At 43.5% G+C, this 15767-nt stretch overlaps 1 protein-coding gene across 1 annotated transcript in view; it reads left to right on the top strand.

Moving 5' to 3' along the window:
- Nucleotides 1-15767, top strand: part of stab2 (stabilin 2) — a gene marked incomplete at both ends in the record, with an annotated part of 70853 nt that overhangs the window by 44828 nt on the left and 10258 nt on the right. The window contains 21 exon segments of the mRNA XM_083999330.1: nt 97-199; nt 201-282; nt 341-411; nt 1111-1184; nt 1973-2098; nt 2216-2289; nt 3460-3531; nt 3711-3830; nt 3916-3960; nt 5893-5985; nt 7004-7159; nt 7249-7368; nt 8498-8557; nt 9023-9199; nt 10012-10101; nt 10803-10949; nt 11819-11878; nt 12016-12139; nt 12866-13015; nt 13543-13647; nt 15008-15115. Coding sequence (XP_083855456.1) covers nt 97-199; nt 201-282; nt 341-411; nt 1111-1184; nt 1973-2098; nt 2216-2289; nt 3460-3531; nt 3711-3830; nt 3916-3960; nt 5893-5985; nt 7004-7159; nt 7249-7368; nt 8498-8557; nt 9023-9199; nt 10012-10101; nt 10803-10949; nt 11819-11878; nt 12016-12139; nt 12866-13015; nt 13543-13647; nt 15008-15115 — 2157 coding nt within the window.

Raw genomic sequence — 15767 nt, 5'->3', positions numbered from 1 at the left:
TTTGTTTTGACTAGAAATAAGACAAATATTCTAGGTAAGATTTTGAGTTTTTGCAGTGTAGTATGAAATGTGTTGACCTGTGACCTCCTCCTCCAGACTGCAGGTGTCAAAATGGCCGCTGCAGTGAAGGTGTGTCGGGTGACGGGACGTGTGAGTGCGACGCCGGCTGGAGAGGAGTCGTCTGTGACGAGAGTAAGAACACGGGAGCTGATGGAGGTTCAACAGTTTGAAACAACTCATGAATCAATCAACACTTTGGAGCTTCTTTTAGAAATCGTTCTCGTGTAAAAAAAATCTTTCTGGGTAAAGTTTTTAAAGTTCAACATAACTTTAGCGTGGATGTGTTTTCACAGAGGTGGAGTCGACGGCCGACGACCTGTGCGGGTCTGTCAGGTGTGACACCAGTGCAAAGTAAGACTCCTCCTCCTTCATATGTCAAGACATTTTAACATTTAACAGCCAGACTGGATGTGTGTTGCAGATCTCTGTAACTCAGTTTTGCCTCTTGTCGAAAAGAATATTTCAGATATCTGCAACTCCGTTCTTCCTTCACTGTAACCATTCATGTGTATGGGGTTTGTCATTACAGATATCTACAGTTCAGTTGCAGATATCCACTATGTGAATTACAGATATCTGTAACTGAATTACCACTAGTACTAATTCCAGTTCTAGATATCTTTAATTCACCTCAATTAAATATATCTACATGTCCCTGTTCAGATATCTGTAATTAAGTTTTGACTATAGGCGAAATGAAGTTGTAGATATCTGTAACTGGAATTAGTACTAGTGGTAATTCAGTTACAGATATCTGTAATTCACATAGCGGATATCTGCAACTGAACTGTAGATATCTGTAATGACAAACCCCATACACATGAATGGTTAATTAAAGTGACGTAATTTGTCTGAAATGTTCTTTTTGACAAGAGGCAAAACTGAATTACAGAGATCTGGAATAAAAAATCCAACTATTCAAAATGTAGTTACGACGAGTCAGAAAGACGGATAGTCAAACTTAGCTTTTAAATGTTAAATCCTGACAATCAGCAGTGACATCAGCAGTGACATCAGCAGCTCAGATGACGTTTGTGTGTTTGTCCTCAGCTGTGTGATCGGACCGACGGGATCTCAGTGTCTGTGTGCAGCAGGTTTCCAGGGAAACGGGACTCACTGTCAAGGTAGGAAGTTTTATTTCAAGTTGTAACAACAACAATAACAACATTTCAGCCTTTCCAGCCCACATTCGCTACAACAGCAACAATAAATTTACAATTATGACAGCACAACAAAGGTTGAGTAAAATAAAATTTAAAAAAAAACAAACAAAAAACAAAAAAACAGTCAAATTAACAATAAAGGAAAACAATGACAGACCTTGTATCCCATGCAAACCACAGTTATGGCCATTGTGACAAGATCATTCACCAAACATCTCTGAATGTATGCTCATTATTGCTATACATGTCCGGTTTGTAACTAAATTAAGAGACTTAAAATAATAATCAACTTTAATCAAAAACAACTTAAATGAAGGTGAAGAATTTTGAAATGTACATTTATGGATATGGAACTTCCCCAATAAAATATAAAGGTTTACTATAGTAGCCTACATAGTTTCTTTTCTTTGAAATCAAAATAAGTGATAATGTTCTTCCCCTCAATGTTGATTTTGTGTTTTGTTTTACACAATATATAATTCTCAAGTTCTTTACAAAATGTACTACTATATGAACAACCATAAAACAGATGAGTTACATTTTCAAGTTCAATTTTACAAAAGGTACATTTGTTATCGATGTCAAGGAATCTTGAAATATACATTTTAGATGGGTTTATGTTATGCAGTATTTTTAAATCTAATTCTCTAATTTTCCTGATTAACTGGTGATGATGATGATGATGATGATGATGATGATGATGATGATGATGATGATGATGATGATGTCGATGATGTCACCATTTGCAGCAAGGGACGCGTGTGCGGAGGACAACGGCTCCTGCAGCCTGTACGCTGTGTGTAAACGCACTCTACCCGGACGCAGAGAGTGTGTGTGCAACAGCGGTTACCACGGAGACGGACTCGTGTGTGTCGGTAGGTGAACCTGAGTCAGGTGGGCGGAGCCAGTCTCAGTGTGGTGACGGTCGGCCCGGCAACATCACAGCCACATCAAAACACATCATTACAACAGAGTCTGTGTCCCAACCGCAGGTATAAATCCCTGTCTGACGGGAAACGGAGGTTGCCATGCCAACGCAGAGTGCATCCACGTTGGACCAAACAAAGTAAAAGCTCATGTTTCCATTCTTTTCCTACCCATTCTCACCCGTTACCACCTGTTCCCGCCTTGTTCCCACCCTTTTCCCGCCCTTTTCCCGCCCTTTTCCTGCCCGTTCTCACTTGTTCCCGCCGGTTCCCACCCGTTCCCGCCCTTTTACCGCCCATTCTCACCCGTTCCCGCCTGTTCCCGCCCTTTTCTCGCCTGTTCTCACCTGTTCCCGCCGGTTCCCGCCCTTTTCCCGCCCGTTCTCACCCGTTCCCACCTGTTCCCACCTGTTCCCGCCCTTTTCTCGCCCATTCCCACCTGTTCCCGCCCTTTTCTCGCCTGTTCTCACTTGTTCCCACCTGTTCCCGCCCTTTTCCCGCCCGTTCTTACCTGTTCCCGCCCTTTTCCCGCCCGTTCTTACCTGTTCCTGCCCTTTTCCCGCCCGTTCTCACTTGTTCCCACCTGTTCCCGCCCTTTTCTCGCCCTGTTCTCGCCCGTTCTCACTTGTTCCCGTCTGTTCCCACCTTTTCCTGCCCTTTTCTCGCCCATTCCCACCTGTTCCCGCCCTTTTCTCGCCCATTCCCACCTGTTCCCGCCCTTTTCTCGCCCATTCCCACCTGTTCCCGCCCGTTCCCACCAGTTCCCGCCTGTTCCCACCTTTTCCTGCCCTTTTCTCGCCCTTTTCTCGCCCATTCCCACCTGTTCCCGCCCTTTTCTCGTCCATTCCCACCTGTTCCCGCCCTTTTCTCGCCCATTCCCACCTGTTCCAGCCTGTTCCCGCCCTTTTCTCGCCCATTCCCGCCTGTTCCCGCCCTTTTCCCGCCCGTTCTCACTTGTTCCCGCCTGTTCCCGCCCTTTTCCCGCCCGTTCTCACTTGTTCCCGCCTGTTCCCGCCCTTTTCTCGCCCATTCCCACCTGTTCCCACCCGTTCCCACCAGTTCCCGCCTGTTCCCACCTTTTCCTGCCCTTTTCTCGCCCTTTTCTCGCCCATTCCCACCTGTTCCCACCTGTTCCCGCCCTTTTCCCGCCCGTTTTCACTTGTTCCAGCCCGTTCCCACCCGTTCCCGCCATTTTCTCGCCCGTTCTCACTTGTTCCCGCCTGTTCCCACCTTTTCCCGCCCTTTTCTCTCCCTTTTCTCGCCCATTCCCACCTGTTCCCGCCCGCCGCTGACGGTTGTTGTCCTTGCAGACGTCCTGTGCCTGCAGCGATGGTTACTCAGGCGATGGAAACACCTGCGAGATGATCAACTTGTGTCGCAAGGTGAGTGCGGTTACTTCCTGTCACATGACACCTGAGGGCACCTGAAGATGATGACATCACTGTTCCAGACGCTTCTGCGCATGCGCCAGCAATGCTAACTGCTAGCCTAACGATAGAGCAGCTAAAAGTCGCTGTAGCGTTGTTAAAACGTCACTTTATTCTTCCCCGGGTGTTTGCAGAAGAACGGCGGCTGCCACCAGTTCGCCCGCTGCAACATGACCGGCCCCGGCGTTCGCACCTGCAGCTGCTTCAAAGACTTCCTGGGCGACGGACTCATCTGCCGAGGCACCGTGGCAAGGGTGAGTGGCCGTAACCATGACTACAGACCCCGGTGTGTCCGACCACTGACCTCTGACCTCTGACCTCTGACCTCACTCTCTGCAGGAGATGCTGACCAGGAGTCTGAGGGACTTCTACCTGTCTCTGATGGTGAGTGACGAGCAGGTCAAACACCGTACAGTTTCTCTCAACTAGTAAAACACTGAACCCTGCTGTCAGAACCCATTTTTTGAATTGGTCGCCCTTTTGTCAGAACCTTAAAGGGATACGCCAATATTTTTTTCCATGTCTTGCCTCACTCCCGAGTCCATGACCAGCAGATAGACACCATCCTTTCGACTGTGCGTGCAGTAACAAGGGAGATAGAGCCGTATCGCCGTAATTAGCTTAGCTCAAACACTGGAAGTGTATAGGTAGTGTTAGCCTGCCTCCTACCTAAAGTCGCTAATTAGCTTAGCTCAAACGCTGGAAGTGTATAGGTAGTGTTAGCCTGCCTCCTACCTAAAGTCGCTAATTAGCTTAGCTCAAACACTGGAAGTGTATAGGTAGTGTTAGTCTGCCTCCACCTAAAGTCGCTAATTAGCTTAGCTCAAACACTGGAAGTGTATGGGTAGTGTTAGCCTGCCTCCACCTTAAGTCGCTAATTAGCTTAGCTAAAACGCTGGAAGTGTATAGGTAGTGTTAGCCTGCCTCCACCTAAAGTCGCTAATTAGCTTAGCTCAAACACTGGAAGTGTATGGGTAGTGTTAGCCTGCCTCCACCTAAAGTCACTAATTAGCTTAGCTCAAACACTGGAAGTGTATGGGTAGTGTTAGCCTGCCTCCACCTAAAGTCGCTAATTAGCTTAGCTCAAACACTGGAAGTGTATAGGTAGTGTTAGCCTGCCTCCACCTAAAGTCGCTAATTAGCTTAGCTCAAACGCTGGAAGTGTATGGGTAGTGTTAGCCTGCCTCCTACCTAAAGTCACTAATTAGCTTAGCTCAAACACTGGAAGTGTATGGGTAGTGTTAGCCTGCCTCCTACCCGAGCTGAAATCAGCAGTGAGAAGCTGATTTCATTTTAGCTCTAAACTCTGTAAATATTTCACTTTATCCACATTTCAAACATGTTTAGGTGAGAAAGTAGCCGTTTAGATCAGCAGTGTGTCGTTAATTTGTCTAAATACCAGCTGTTTACTATTTTGTTGGGACGAATTCGGCGCTACTCAAGCTAGCCGTTGTGACCAACGCACTTCCTGTTACTTTCACAAAATAAAACACCCGTTGCCCTTTACATACAGAAAACCATGACGATAGAATTTGTGCTTTTACTGTATGATGCACTTTTGTAGTTGTAATGTGATTTTTATTTTTTACTACAAGTGCTAAACAGTTTTTTTTTGTTTTGCAAAAAGCATTTCCCTATTCTGAACACTAAAGATTATTTATACAGCTTTATGATCTGACCATTGTGTTTTTGTCTATGTTGTGTGTATTCAGACGGTTCAGTGGTGTTTTTCATTTTGATTGACTCGGGATCTGATCTGACAACAGTGTTTGGATTTGATCCCAGTTTGAACTGTTTTGGTTTTGCAGGAGGAGTCAGAGGTTTTGTGAATGTAGTGGATGGAAGGTTTCTAGAAATGTGTCTTAAAGGTGTACAGAAATGGCCGTTTGTCCTGTTTGTCGCGCCGAGTTGTCACGAGCTGCAACACGAGTTTACCCGAGTGAGGAAAACGAATTTGATTGGTCGTTATCGAGCGGGCGGGATATTCAAAGCTTGGGGCGAGCCCGAGCTCCGTGTGTGTGTGTGTCTCAGACGTTTGATTGACGGATGACGGATCCAATATCAGTGGCTGATGAATCATGAGCAACGTGACGTATAATCCGTGCGCCTGCATTATCCAATGCGAAAAAAAAAATACACACTTTCATCCCGGATTTACTCAAAAATAGAATTTTGCACAAAGTTTGGCCTACAACGTCTGAAAGATGAGTTATCACATTAATTTTATGACCCAAAGTGGGCTCAAATTCAATTTTCTTTTCTGTACACCTTTAACAGTTGATAAAAACTGTAACACATGTTAAATCTCTGTTTCAGATCGTGGACATTTCTCTGAAGGGACGCGGCCCGTTCACCGTCTTCGCTCCGTCCACGGCCGCCTTCAGGCCCGACAGCATCACCGCCGCCAAGGTGAAGTGTGTCGCAGTGGCGTAGTCTAATGTTGTGTAGTGGGTAAACTGCTTTCTAGGTGGTAAACTGTTCATACTTGTATCACATAGACGCTTGTTCTCAAACTTTTTTATATCAAGGACCCAAAACTGACACAAATTAGACCACAGACCCCCATTGGACAACACACCAGAAATACATAAACAATCAATGTACGTTTAAATTAGGCGTAGCTACATTTTTGAAAGATTATAGAGAAATTCCTGGAAAAAAAAGTGGTACAATTTCTCCAAAAAAGTTGAAACATTTCTAGACGAAAGTGGTAAAAAAAAATTCTCACAAAAAAATTAACAAAAAAGTTTAAAATTTATTAGAAAAAAGTGGTAAAATTTTGCTTTTTATTTTTTTTAGAAAAATCTGGTAAAATTTCTCAGAACAAATGGTTTTAAAATTTTTTAGAAGAAACTGGTAAAATTTATCAAAGAAATTCTAGGAAAAGTGGTAAAATTTCAAGAAAAAGTTGTGGACGGCCTTGAACCCTGTCAACCCTCCCCCTTTGAGAACCATTGACATTCACACTGCAAAAACTCAAAATCTTTCCAAGAATATTTGTCTTATTTCTTGTCAAAATGTCTCATTTCTAGTCAAAACTAATCTCTTTCCACTTAAAATAACTTGTTTTTAGATCATTTTCACTTGTTTCAAACTAATTTTCACTTGAAATAAGTAGAAAAATCTGCCAGTGAAAGCAAGTTTTTTGTGTTTGTAATAAGAAAGAAAAACTTGCTCCACTATCAGATTTTTCTACTTATTTCAAGTGAAAATCTGCTTGAAAGAAGGAAAAAGTGTCTAAAAACAAGCTGCTTTTTAATGTGATGAGTCTTATTTTGAGTAGAATGAGATTTGTTTTGACTAGAAATAAGACAAATATTCTTGGTAAGATTTTGAGTTTTTGCAGTGTACCTGAGTATCACATAGACTACACCAGTTGTTTCCTGACTGAGACTCACCGCTGCTGTTTGTTTGTTTGTGTCGTCAGATGAAGTCTCTGAGGAAGAACAAAAGCAAAGAGCGCTTCGCCTCCATCATGCGCAACCACGTCGTGATGTGTCACACGCTGCTTCCCGCCGACCTGAGTCGACCCCGAAACCTCACGGCTCTGTCCGGGGTCGTCCTGACGACCAGCTCCAACCAGGTGACCAATCACAGCACAGACGTTTACTGTGTTGTTGAAGTTGATGTAAACGAAGTGACGAGTGAAACTGTTTTGTTGTTTGTTTTCAGGGCCACATCTTCATCAACGAGGCCAACGTGACCTACAGCCACGACGTCGCCAGCAACGGCATCTTCCACGAAATCAACCAGATCCTCCTTCCTCCAGACCTGGACGAGCCAGAAGTCGCTGTCAGTCATCAACGACTCATCAATGACTCATCAATGACTCATCAATGACTCATCAATACCCCGGGGGCAAAGCAAAAAATCAGACAGGGAGAAGAGTGATGTAAAAGGTTTGACAGCAGAACTTGAAGGATTAAAACCTGGGTGGACAACCTGGTCAACTAACTGCTGCAAAGCTACAGGGGCCAAAACCCCTTTCTGGGGTCGTTCTGCTGGAGAAATGATGTAAATGCAAATATTTAGCTACTACAATGGCATAAATAGTCATACAACTATAACATTTGGCAGAGAGTATCTTGACACATAGGGGGAGGCATGAAAAAAAGATTCTGGGGTTTGTTGCAACTCGATTTTAAGATATCACCCTCAACATCCCAAAAAAGACAAAAAAAAGTACTGTTCTCATGAAAATTATTATTTTTCAGCACTTTATGGAGAATATCTATGCCTAACATGTATATAGAAAACTTCCTTAATTCATAAGCTTCCATTTGAGTCCCAGATAGCCTTTCTACTAGCTACTGGAAAGCTACAGGCTGTCTCCAAACAATGCAACACCTATTGTGAAAAACTCCATTTTAACAGAGCGATAGAGAAGACCGTTGGCCACAGCAAGTGGAGCTTTGGAGATAGAAAGGCTATCTGGGACTCAAATGGAAGCTTATGAATTAAGGAAGTTTTCTATATACATGTTAAGCATAGATATTCTCCATAAAGTGCTGAAAAATAATAACTTTCATGAGAATTTGTCAGGCGAACAGTACTTTTTTTTGTCTTTTTTGGGATGTTGAGGGAGATATCTTAAAATGGAGTTGCAACAAACCCCAGAATCTTTTTTTCCTGCCTCCCCCTATGTGTCAAGATACTCTCTGCCAAATGTTATAGTTGTATGACTATTTATGCCATTGTAGTACCTAAATATTTGCATTTAGCAAATGTAGCTTTCCAGCAGCTAGTTGACCAGGTTGTCCACCAGGTTTTAATCCTTCAACTTCTGCTGTCAAACCTTTTACAACGCTCCCTGTCTGATTTCCAAAAAACTGGGATTTTGCCCCCTGGATACTATGACTCATCTGTGGATTGTGTTTAATCCCTGATCGTGTATTGATCTGACCTGACTTGTTTTCTCCAGATGAACCTGACTGATGTGGCCAAACGTCACGGATACCAAACCTTCTTCAAACTCCTGCAGGTAAGATGTTCCCTCACTGCAAAAACTCTAAATCTTACCAAGAATATTTGTCTTATTTCTAGTCAAAATGTCATTTCTAGCCAGAACAAATCTCATTCTACTTAAAATAAGACTCATCACATTAAAAAGCAGCTTGTTTTTAGACACTTTTTACTTCTTTCAAGCAGATTTTCACTTGAAATAAGTAGAAAAATTTGATAGTGGAGCAAGTTTTTCTTTCTTATTGCAAACACAAAAAACTGGCAGATTTTTCTACTTATTTCAAGTGAAAATTTGTTTGAAACAAGTGAAAATTATCTAAAAACAAGTTAATGTTTAGGTGATGAGTCTTATTTTAAGTGGAAAGAGATTAATTTTGACTAGAAATGAGACAAATATTCTTGGTAAGAGTTTGAGTTTTTGCAGTGCTCCAGATGTTCCCTCCAGATGTTCCCTCAGACCCACTGATGTGTTGCTGTGTTTCAGGACACAGGTGTGATGGACCAGGTGAATGATGGGATGCACCAGCCGGTGACGGTCTTCCTGCCCTCCGACGTCGCCATGGCGACTCTGCCTCAGGAGCAGAAGGACTTCCTGTTCCACCCGGACAACCGAGCTCAGCTGCTGGAATACCTGAAGTACCACGTCATCCTGGCTCAGAAGGTGACGCAGCCTCACCTGAGCTCATCATGTTACAGCTGCTAACACACTTAAAGGGATAGTTCAACATTTTGGCAAATTGGCCCATCACCATAATCCCTATAGTCATAGCAGTAGGTTCGTTACCTTTAATTGTCGGTGCAAGCTATTTTTAGAACGGCGGAGCAGAGCCGTGAGCTGCTCAGAGCTACGCTACGGAGGCTCATTATGGGATTTCTTGGTTTCCCTCATCATCAAACTCATCAAATACACAATCCAACAACTCCACAACGCTCTGGTGGACAAGTTGTGAGCTGCACATTCACCACGCTATGAGATAATAACACAACGTTACCACACAGAGTTGTTTTAGAGGGAAATTCATGCAAAACCGCTGATGCACGTTGCCTTCAGGGACAGTTTTTCATCATCAGTCTCTGTATTTCCCTCTAAAACAACTCTGTGTGGTAACGTTGTGTTATTATCTCATAGCGTGGTGAATGTGCAGCTCACAACTTGTCCACCAGAGCGTTGTGGAGTTGTTGGATTGTGTATTTGATGAGTTTGATGAGGGAAACCAAGAAATCCCATAATGAGCCTACGTAGCGTAGCTCTGAGCAGCTCACGGCTCTGCTCCACCGTTCTAAAAACAGCTTGCACCGACAATTAAAGGTAACGAACCTACTGCTATGACTATAGGGATTATGGCAATGGGCCAATTTGACTAAATTTTGAACTATCCCTTTAAAGGTTTTGAGAAAACGGGTGGAGGTTTCATGAAATGTCGTTGCGCAATTGGGAAACACTGTAACGTCCTGTTGATTGTGAACTTTCAGATTTACGCTGAAGGCCTCATCCACCATGACTCTGCTCGGACGCTGCAGGGCTCCTCCCTCTCCTTCAGCTGCGGCGGCGTCGACGACATCGTGAGTACGACGACGAGGAGGCGACGCTATGATTAAAGGGATAGTATCATTTTTTTAAAGTGTGGTTGTATGATCTCCAAATAGCACCTAAGTACTTTAATTGCAGTAGAAGACTCTCTGCACTCCTCCCGTTAGCAACGCCAGCCCATAATAGCCCTGCCCAGAGATTTACAACATACAGTGTTGTGAACAGACCCAAAGAAACGGCCTATTTTCACGGCCTAAAAGACGTTTTACCTGAAAATAAATACACAGTTCCATTGTTCACTATAATATAATTTTTTCCAGCCCTTCAAAGTGCAGGAAAAACACAGTTTTTATTTGGACCTAACCAACTCACGTATCCCTCCGCCCAGGGTTAGCGCCCGCCGATCAGCAGTTGGTTAGGTCCAAATAAAAACTGTGTTTTTCCTGCACTTTGAAGGGCTGGAGAAAATTATATTATAGTGAACAATGGAACTGTGTATTTATTTTCAGGTAAAACCTCTTTTAGGCCGTGAAAATAGGCCGTTTCTTTGGGTCTGTTCACAACACTGTATGTTGTAAATCTCTGGGCAGGGCTATTATGGGCTGGCGTTGCTAACGGGAGGAGTGCAGAGAGTCTTCTACTGCAATTAAAGTACTTAGGGGATATTTGTAGATCATACAACCCCACTTTAAAAAAAATGCTACTATCCCTTTAACACGCTGTCTTTGAACAGGGAGAAATCTTCGTGAACGATGGGAAGTGTCGCATCGTTCAGAGACACCTGGTCTTTACCGGCGGCATCGCCTACGGCATCGACTGTCTGCTGACTCCGCCCAGTCTGGGAGGACGCTGCGATACACAGACGACCTTTGACCTCCAGGTGAATCCTCACTCTGCTCCTCTACAGCGCCCCCTGCTGTTCATATATACACCAACATCTGTGAGGCGTTCAGGGAACATTAGAGAACCATACTGGCTGTATTCTAAACCACATACTCTCCTGCTAGTACGTACTGATTTGGCCAAAATGTTGTATATAGTATGCAGTATGTAGTATGCAAACAAAAGCAGAATCTGCAGTATGAGAAAAGTTCCCGGATGTCGTACTGATTCGGACCAGAGCCCCGAGGCAGCGCTGCTCTTCTGTCCAATACACACAGGAAGCTTCACTTTACATTCACACTAACTAATGCTACTGATACAGCTGTTAGATTTCATCACTGAGACCAACATTTATCTCCTAGAAATAATGTAACCAGCCGGTGGTAAACCTGTAAAAACCTGTGGGTAAGTTAATTAGCGATGGTTTTCTCCCCCGGGATGAGGATGGAGGTTGGCCGGCCGAGCAGCTCTGCAGACCGGCTGCTGTCTCTGTGATGTCCCGGTCGCTGCAGAGCTTCACTTCTCTGAAAAACATCGGAGCAAACTTCTAAACATCCGTCGTTTGGATAAACTGGCCGTAGATTTGGGATCTAAACAGTTACTTTCTCACATGAAAACATATTAAAACTTAATAAAGTTACATAATAACAGCGCTAGAGCGGGAAATAAAACAGCTGTTCACCTGTTTTACAGCTACTGCTACTGGTTGCTGTGAAATGCATTCGGGGAAACTTGTCTACTGTTACTGCGGATGATACTAACGCAGTCTGTAGTTTCGTGGTGTGTTCAGGGAACACAGGTTAATGAGGTTTTGGTGTAAAACTCAGACTTTAGTTTTCCTGTGTCTGTTTGTTTCTCCTGTGGTAGATGAGTTGTGGTCTGTGCACGTCGTCAGCGTCTCGTTGTCCCCGAGGGTCCAAGCTCAAGGTGAGGTCATCGCTGTGAGGTCATCGCCGCGTTCTTCCTCCTCAGGTGAGACTCAGGTGGACGGAGGGTGACCGTGTGTGTGTGTGTGTGTGTGTGTGTGTGTGTGTGTGTGTGTGTGTGTGTGTGTGTGTGTGCAGGAGATGCAGAAGTGCGACCTTCCCTCCATGTTCGTCACTAAGAACTCCGGCTGTCGCAGCGTCTGCACCGTCCACTTCTGGCAGCCCAAGTGTTGCCACGGTTACCACGGACGGGACTGTCTGGGTGAGACTCACACACACTGAAAAAAAACTGAAATATCTCACCAAGAATATTTGTCTTATTTCTAGTCAAAACTAAACTCATTATATTAAAATCAGACTCATCACATTAAAAGCAGCTTGTTTTTAGACACTTTTTACTTCTTTCAAGCAGATTTTCACTTGAAATAAGTAGAAAAATCTAATAGTGGACAAAAAACTTTTCGATTTTCTACTTATTTCAAGTGAAAATTAGTTTGAAACAAGTGAAAATGATCTAAAAACAAATAATTAATTCATTTTTTTAGGTGAAGAGTCTTATTTTAAGTGGGAAGAGATTAGTTACTTAGTTAGTAGTTAGTTACTTTAAATAAGTAGAAAAATCTGATAGTGGAGGAGGTTTTTCTTATTACAAACACACAAAAAACTTGTTTCACTGGCAGATTTTTCTACTTATTTCAAGTTTGAAACAAGTGAAAATTGTCAGGTTTATCTAAAGACAAATAATTAATTAATTAATGTTTAGGTGATGAGTTTTATTTTAAGTGGAAAGAGATTAGTTTTGACTAGAAATGAGACAAATATTCTTGGACAGATGTAGAGTTTTTGCAGTGTAACTATGGCATCACTGATTGGTTCCCCTGTGTGTGTGTGTGTGTGTGTGTGTGTGTGTGTGTGTGTGTGTGTGTGTGTGTGTGTGTGTGTGTGTGTGTGTGTGTGTGTGTGTGTGTGTGTGTGGGTGTGTGTCCAGTGTGCCCCGGTGGCGTCGGCGCTCCCTGCAGTAACCGTGGTAAATGCGATGACGGTCACCTCGGCAACGGCACCTGCAGCTGCGCCGCGGGCTTCGGGGGCGTGGCCTGTGAGCTCTGCAGCGCCGGCTTCCACGGACCCACGTGTAAAGGTACAAGCTGCTTCCTGTTTACTGCAAAACATCTAATATCTTACCAAGAATATTTGTCCTATTTTTAGTCAAAATGTCATTTCTGGTCAAAACAAATCTCATTCTATTTAAAATAAGACTCATCACATTAAAAGCAGCTTGTTTTTGGACACTTTTTACTTCTTTTAAGCAGATTTTCACTTGAAATAAGTAGAAAAATCTGATAGTGGAGCAAGTTTTTCTTTCTTATTACAAACACAAAAAACTTGCTTTCACTGGCAGATTTTTCTACTTATTTCAAGTGAAAATTAGTTTGAAACAAGTGAAAATGATCTAAAAACAAGTTAATTTTTAGGTGATGAGTCTTATTTTAAGTGGAAAGAGATTAGTTTTGACTAGAAATGAGACATTTTGACAAGAAATAAGACAAATATTCTTGGAAAGATGTAGAGTTTTTGCAGTGTGTGTTTCTGTGTGGTGATGTCATGATGTCATGTGACGTGTGGGCGGAGCTAAGAGTTAACCGCCGCCGTGTCGTCCTGTTCCAGCCTGTAACTGCTCTGAACACGGGTCATGTGACGACGGGCGGCGAGGGACCGGCGCGTGTCTCTGTGAGGACGGGTGGGGCGGCGAACGCTGCGACGCCCAGCTGAGTGAGTAACGCACTGTGTTTCCATAGAAACGCACAATGTTTTTAATGTTGATACATAATTATTCATTTGACGATGGCAAGTACTGAATTATTCATTGACACTTTTCACTATGTCGTTGTTTTAAGTTCTTTGCTGCCAAACGAAATTTTGTTGTATATGTTTTATGCAATGACAACAATAAACTTAACTTAAAGGGATAGTTCACCCAAAATTCAAATTTCACTCATTATCTACTCACCCTCATGTCAACTAAGAGCTGTGAGAATTTTCAGAGTCCTCCGTTCCTTCTCTGAGTTACGGGGGGGTCTGCGCAGCAGTATTTGTCCATATAATGGTTGTGAATGGACACCAGAGCTCTTCGTCCAAAAAGACACACCAAAAAACATCCAAATACCTCCATACTGCTCGTCTGTAATGTCCCTCTTGTATTGAAGCCCCGACATGAGAAATTGTTCCGAAAAAAATTAAATAAGTCTATATTTTAAGCTTGTTTGTAGCGGAAGCTCCCAGTGTCTCAGTTCACTGCTCTGCCTGTGTAAGTGCAAATCTCACGTGATTTGCACTGACCGGCGGAACAATTTCTCATGTCGGGGCTTCAATACAAGAGGGACATTACAGACGAGCAGTATGGAGGTATTTGGATGTTTTTTGGTGTGTCTTTTTGGACGAAGAGCTCTGGTGTCCATTCACAACCATTATATGGACAAATACTGCTGCGCAGACCCCCCCGTAACTCAGAGAAGGAACGGAGGACTCTGAAAATTCTCACAGCTCTTAGTTGACATGAGGGTGAGTAGATAATGAGTGAAATTTGAATTTTGGGTGAACTATCCCTTTAACTTAGCTTAAAGGCATAGTTCAACATTAAGTCAAACTGGCCCATTGCCATAATCCCTATAGTCGTAGCAGTAGGTTTGTTTCCTTTAATTGTCGGTGCAAGCTGTTTTTAGAACAGTTTTGCATGAATTTATATAGCTACTGGATTGGATTGTACTTTTTTTGTCCCGAAGGGAAATTATTCTTGGGCTCTGAGCCGCTGCAATACACAAAACAACACATACGAGACAATGACATTCATACAAAGTACTTTCGCACATTTAAAACACATTTAAAACAGTGAAGGTGCTTCCACTCTATACAAATAAATCAATAAAACCAATAATTCCGTAGAACTGATCAAACCAGCAGCTCTGAAGTTAAAGTGCTACATGTGCGGTGGATCAATATGGAGAAAAACTAAACCAGTAGAATAAAACCAGCGGTTCATAAATAATGCTACATCATCATGCTACATTCACAGTGTTTGCATATAAAAAGTGTTTTGCATATCCCCCCCCCCCCCCCCCCCCCCCCCCTCCAGGTGAGGTGTTGAGGTGTTCTCCGTCCTGTTCTCCTAAAGCCGTCTGCAAGGACAACAACACCTGCATCTGTCGGCCCTTCTACGAGGGAGACGGGTTCACCTGCACAGGTAAACACACACACACACACACACACACACACACACACACACACACACACACACACACACACACACACACACACACACACACTGACAGCAAAGCATGCTGGGAGGAGGAGGCGGCGTGATGATGAAGGTTACAAATGTTAAAGCAGAAGTCAGGTGAATGTTTGTGTTAATCTAAGTCTTAAATAGTTGTATCTTCCGACAGCAATCACTTCTATAGAGTGTTTGGTCTGAAACACGGGTCTGTCAGTCACTCTGCTCTGCTCTGAGCCCAGGAGAAAACTTTCCTTGTATCCTACAACCTTTATCCAATGAGGAGAGAGAACGGCATAAAGGGGCAGTCCTCTCTGTGTGTGCAGCCAAGGGATGCGCCTGAATGTGGTGACGTAGGGACGAGGACCAATAGATCCATGACGAGGGCGGGGGCTGCTAACTCCATCGGCTGACAAGACGTTATGGTGCGTTCAAGGCAACTCGTAACTCGTGTTTTTCCGACCTGTGAAGTCGTACCAGTTCGATCCGGTACGAGTTCACGGGTCAGAAGTTACGAGTGGCCGTTATAGTGACTTTCACAGGTAAAACAGGTCGGAGAAACACGAGTGGGTTGCCTGGAACGCTACTAAGTCCTAAGTTGTGACGTGAAGCTGTAATTTAC

The sequence above is a fragment of the Trachurus trachurus genome (assembly GCF_905171665.1).
Source record: "Trachurus trachurus genome assembly, chromosome: 23".
NCBI classification, from domain to species: domain Eukaryota; kingdom Metazoa; phylum Chordata; class Actinopteri; order Carangiformes; family Carangidae; genus Trachurus; species Trachurus trachurus.
Note: the sequence above shows the minus strand (reverse complement) of the source record. Positions and strands in the feature narration are given on the sequence as shown.